The following is a 6,000-nucleotide window of genomic DNA, read 5'->3' as shown; positions in this document are numbered from 1 at the left end:
GGTTCAACATATATATCGATACTCAAAGCTTTAAGATTCCGTCTTAAAAATCAAAGCACCCAACTATCTTCTTAGTTTAATGAGTGTTTTCCTCCATCCTATGCCAATTTTTATACATTTATTACATAATTATATTTAATTTGCATCCGATGATTTAACAGGTGTCGAAGCACCACAAACTAACACCTAGGTCTGCCCCTTCTCAATTAATAGTTATTACTATCTCTAAAAATGACATTTCTTCGTGATCCCCTTTTTTTGGGCAAAAAAATAACTTGAAATAATAAACTATTAATTGAGTGGTCATCTGAAAAATCAACTCAAACTTTCTTGTAGGCCATATCTTTTTCCAAAATGTGAGCACTTTCCATTAATACCAGAAATCTTTTGTAAAGTACAATAAGAAAATGCAACAAGATAAAGACTTTTTGATAAGGAATAATGTTATAAAGTAAACAAAAATGTACTCAACTAAAGTACTAAATGAAAAGGTGAAGCATGATTAGCATTTATAAAGTGAAAGATAATGAAACCCTCCACCATTAATAATACAAACAAACAATATGGTAGGGTTAATTAACATCTTTAATTGGAATATGTAATTTTCCCACTCCAAAGTGTGTCACTTACCTAACAATTTGGTAATAACAGAATCTTTCACTAACAACAACAACAAAAAAATAATAAAAATAAATTGAGGATCTTGCATTATACAACTTAGACTAGCTAGTTATAACTTAAATATATATATCATCAACCTAGTCCTCTATGTTAAAAATTAAAACATTTGTCATGATCAACTCAATAACCTCATACCCAACAAATAAAACTAGATGAGAAAAAAAAACCATGAAATTCAATACCTCTTCATTGTCCTTCACCATGCAAGAGTATTAATTAGTACTACAACTTCACTAGAAATTCTTGTTATTTAGGGTTTCCTTTCCCCTAGAATGCAATTTTTTCGGGCAGAATATATAAAGACCCTCCTAAACTTGTGCGTTTTCTTCAGATCCCCTTTTCTCAGCGCCACGAAGAGATGGAAAAAAGGGGTTGATTTTGCCAACCTAACAAGAAAGAATTACTCAAAACACGAAGTTGATATCCCTCAGAAGGATAATGAAGTCTCAAAAGAAGCTTAGCTTGTGATAATGCAAAAGGGCTTAAAGCAACATTACTAAATCCACAACTCCTCAACATTACTTCCCATGATCTAAATCTTTCATGTCTTTCCTTCCTTTTCTCTCCTTCTATCGCCACGATATCAAGAATCTCCCTCCCAAACCATACTTGTTCAACTGTCATCCTCTCTCGACTACCCGGTGGCAATGTAGCTTCCAATGAATCAAACACAGCTGTATAATAATCCAATGCCTCAACGAATCGTTGTAAAAATAGAGGGTGATTATGATTTGCTTCCCTCTCAGCTATAGTAACAATTTTAGGGTTCATGGACTTAACCCTATGCAAGAAAACCCTTAGTTTTTCACGGTCTTTTAGAAGACGATGGAGGTAGAAAACACAGTTTATAGCTAGGGTTTCATCAGGGAGGAGAACAATGGAAGAAATAATCGATGGATCCTCATCGTGATCGCGATTACTCGCGATATAAAGAGGGTGGAATTGAAATCTCAACCCTAATGAGTGAGCAAATTTGGCTAAACGATCACCAGTTCTACGAAGGGTATCAAGGTCATTTCCAGTACCGGTGATTCGAAGAGTAGGTGCAGGGTAACGATCAGCAAGTGCTTGCATTAATGGAGGCCACTGAACACCATGATTGATATCGAAATCAACGATGTGTATCGCTTGTTGATTACCATTAATGGCTTCTAAAATCGCTTGGTTAGCAGTTAACTGAGTGAATCTTATGAAAGGTGTGACTTGGTTTAGAGACAGGTAAGATGATTGAAGTAGAGCTAATGATGATAATGATGATGACGACGAAGAAGAATCAGCTGGAGCAGTTTCGATAATACTTGTTACAGGTGTTAAGAAATGATTGGTGGTTGACGACGTTATATAGCGGTTAAGACGAAGGGAAAGTGCACGAGTAAACTGATGGACTAGCCTTTCCGTTGAGTCACCAAAAGGAGATGAGTTAGCTGATAAAATGTTAAGAAGTCTATTCGCGGCCGAAAAATCAGACCGCGAAATCAACTCCGCACAGCTAATGAGTAGCTGGCGGATTTGAATGACAGGCGAAATGGTGGCGGTGATAGTTGTGGTAGCAGTAGTAGTAGCAGCAGCAGTAGCAATGAATCTCCGCCGTTGATGATCATCATGATGATGATCAGTAGATTCTTGTTCATCATGATGATGAGGGTGAGAATGAGAATGAGATTGAGATGATGATGAACCAAAGGATCCTAACATATCATCTAAAAATTAATTAAGAGCTAGCACTATTTCAGGTGAAAACCCTAGAAAGAGAAAGAATATGCTTATGGAAAGAGAAATAAAAGAGAGAGAAAGGTAAAAAAAAGGGGGCCTGGGGAAGGACAGAGAGGGGTTCAATGATGAAGTAGGGGAAATTTATGGTTTTGGCATCTCAAAACTTTTATCGTTGCTCGTACTTTTCAAAAACACTATGCTCGACCTGTTGGTCATGTCATTTTTGATCTCTTGTTGCTCGTATTTTTCAAAAATATTGTATTAGACTAGTTGGTCATGTTATTTTCGATCTCTTGAATTGCTACACAACACGCAACTCCATACCATTTTTAAAGAGTTCGAATAACATAATTTGAAGCTTAGAGTTAACTTGAGTGACATATAGTGAAAATTAAATATGTGACACCATATGTGTTAAGGAAGAATTCTAAGTTAAATATATGATTTTGTGACTGAACTAATTAATGCTAATAAAGTATACTACAAGTAAGGAAATGATTCTTTTAGACAAGGATAATCTTATGATTGAGGAGATATATAGGAGAATAATTAGTACTACAAAAGCTACTTAGCATTTAAGTTTACATAGAAACAAAAAAAAAAAAATAGCTTTTGTACTTATAACTAAGATGCCAATTAAGTTGATAATGACTTGATTTTGATAGAATATCCTTTTTGTTGACCATATTATTATGTGTGGTTTGTCCGTTTGAAACTTTACATTATGTAATTATCTTAACTTTATATTAAAAAAAATTATGGCATTTTTTTATTCAAAATTTCAAATATAGCACCAATTTATCAACATCTTGTTGGTGTAGGTTCCAACTGCGACAGTAGGAATTTTCTAATTAAGACCACTTTAATTTCAAAAGTTAGTGATATGATTGTGAATGATATATATGTATATAGCACCATAAATTGTTATTGTTTCTGAGTGGTGTGGGTCTTTAATACCTTCTTAAAATAAGGACCTTAAAATGTACGTACTTCAAACTTCGAAAACTAGACCATGAGATTATCTAACGCTCATTATAAGGAAATAACTATTCGATCTTTCAACCTATACGTGGAACATTCTAACATCTTCGTTTCTTGCAGGAATCATATTTAGGTTTTTATAAAAGCGAGGATAATATAACATGATGTTTTGACACTCGAACTCCCTACCCCATTTTTCTCTATCCCGTCATGAGCAATCGAATGACTTTTGGGAAATGTAAAAGAAATTTTCTAACCGGTTAGAGAGCTCATTCAAGCTTGAGGCTTGTTCGGAAAAATCCAATCGCGCTCGCCTGACGCCCTATCTTTCGCCTAGGTGGAGAGGAGGCCCATTCGACAACCATAATAGGCTCTATAACTGGATCACGCACGCTAAGAACACAACGGATTAGAGGGGACAAGAGGTTCCACTCATCAAAGTGTGAGACGCAAAGCTTCTGCCTAGAAGCAAGCTACCCTCTTTGCCACTTTCAAATCAATAATAACGATGTCATCGATATTCCAATCCGATCTTTTCTTTCTTCACCCCTACGTACGGCAGGCCCTTCTTCGACGAGTGCGCTTTCCCCAGCCTCCAATCTAATAATGTAGAACATATTAAGACTGATAGTATTGCAAATGACACTACGACTTTTGAATTCAAGAAGTCAAATATACTAGTTGGAGATAAGCATCCAGTACTTCCTAGAATTATGATCAAAGTTGTTACGACACATATTTCAACTTCACAATGATTTTATTACCCCGTGAACTCAATTTTAGCGTATTTATGGCACCCTTTTGTGCTAACGTGACACCTTACTACATAAAATGGGCCCCATGTCAAAGTTTCACGTTAGCTAAAAAGGTTGACAAAAGGTGTCACGTTAGTACAAAAGGGTGATAAAAATACGCTAAAATTAAATTCGAGGGAGTAATAGGACGACCCACGTGAAACTGAGGTATATCGTAGTAAATTTAATCATAGTTCAAGAGGTACTAGATGCTTCACTCAAGTAGTTGCGATAGGATAGAATGTACCAATTACATAATTATTAATATTATTATTATTATTATTATTATTATTATTATTTTGGAATATGTATTGATAATCAAGAGCTAGCATACCATAACCATAGTGAAGAAAAGTATAGATGGACAAAATTTTTTCTTGGATATATTGTCACCACTTTCCCTAAATTTGTGTGTGGAAAGGAAAAGTTGTCAAATGACAGTACCACCTAACAACAACAACTACACGCAAAGCCTTAAATGTGTCGAAAAACTTACACCTCACACGTAGTATTATATGGTATGAATCGGACAGAATAAGCAAATTACAAGTAAAAGTAAAAATAAGAATACACAGATTTATATAAAAATTCTTGTAAAAAAAATCACGGGCAGAGACAGAGAAATTTACTATAGTGAAGAGGATAGACTCAATTTCGTGTGTATGAGAATAACTTGAAACAACCCACTATGCATACAAATAAATACAAGGCCCAAAACATACAGGTTCATATTGTCCCGATCCCTATGCTACCACCACAGACTCCATAAAAAATCACAAACATGGGTCGCAACGCGAACTTTTCAGGGCTGCATCAACAAAATTCGGGTCACAAACTCTAACATTATACAATATATAAAAGCTTACACTGTATACAATAGCGGATCTATGTTTAAAAATATGATGAAAGAATTGGATAAAAAGATATAATTATATAAGTACTGGATAAAAATTGGTATAAAATGAAAACACACACTCATGAAATCAATGAAGATAATTGGGTTCTTTGATTTTCAGATGAAATCTTAAAATTATGAGTGTTAATATATATATTTAAACTTTTTGAATACTCCTGATTCTTAAATTCTGAGTCGCTACTGACTATCGGTGAGTATACTGATACCACCCCCTACCCCTAGACCCTCCACCAAAGAAGAATAATATAATTTCCTCGTTTGTCTCTATTTATTTTGCTTGGATTCGACTTTAGTGGCTTTTCATTTCTCTTTCTGATGATAAGATATGTATATGCAAATGTGGCTGCCTTACCACGTGGGGTTTAGGAACTATCCCAAGTAAAGTTAATATCAACATTATTTTTTATTATTATAATTTTAACATATAAAGAAGTAAACGCATTAATAAAAAAATTATATATATATATATATGACATAATTTTTGATAAAACGATGTTAATTCATGATATTTCTTAATAAAGGTAACTCCGCCACTATCCCACCCCACTCCAAACTCCCAAGCCAAAAAGTCATACTTAATCCAAAAAAAAGAAAAAAAATAATAATTCTGTATTGTATTTCAATTCTTGAATCGAGGGTCTATCAATAAGGACTCCAATAGGTAAGATCTAATATAAGCTATCCTCCTCGAATTTTACTTATGATCTTATATCAAATATATTATTATTATTTTATCTCAATCCAAGTAGCTAATTAAAAATATGTTGTACACAAACTTTTATTATATGTTACATTATTTAAAATCATCTATTTTGCTCATTTTTCATCACATCATCTAAATTGTTATTTATGAATTTACATAAATTTATATTAATATAAAATCATTATAAGAATTCATAAACTTCAAATGATGAA

The 6,000-nt window shown here is 33.8% G+C and overlaps 1 protein-coding gene across 1 annotated transcript; it reads right to left on the bottom strand.

Moving 5' to 3' along the window:
• Positions 1-623: 623 nt before the first annotated feature.
• On the bottom strand, positions 624-2,479 carry LOC107877449 (scarecrow-like protein 18). The gene has a single exon (XM_016724098.2). It carries the CDS (start codon positions 2,374-2,376, stop codon positions 1,024-1,026), a length of 1,353 nt encoding a protein of 450 aa, XP_016579584.2. The 5' UTR covers positions 2,377-2,479; the 3' UTR covers positions 624-1,023.
• Positions 2,480-6,000: the final 3,521 nt, after the last annotated feature.

This window comes from Capsicum annuum, chromosome 7 (genome assembly GCF_002878395.1).
Source record: "Capsicum annuum cultivar UCD-10X-F1 chromosome 7, UCD10Xv1.1, whole genome shotgun sequence".
Taxonomy (NCBI): Eukaryota; Viridiplantae; Streptophyta; class Magnoliopsida; order Solanales; family Solanaceae; genus Capsicum; species Capsicum annuum.
The sequence above is the reverse complement of the archived record's forward strand: the minus strand, read 5'-3'. Positions and strand labels throughout refer to the sequence as shown.

What these genes read in the sequence shown, in the direction of transcription:
- LOC107877449 (XM_016724098.2), bottom strand. Translation starts at nt 2,376, where the DNA reads ATGTTAGGATCCTTTGGTTCATCATCATCTCAATCTCATTCTCATTCT.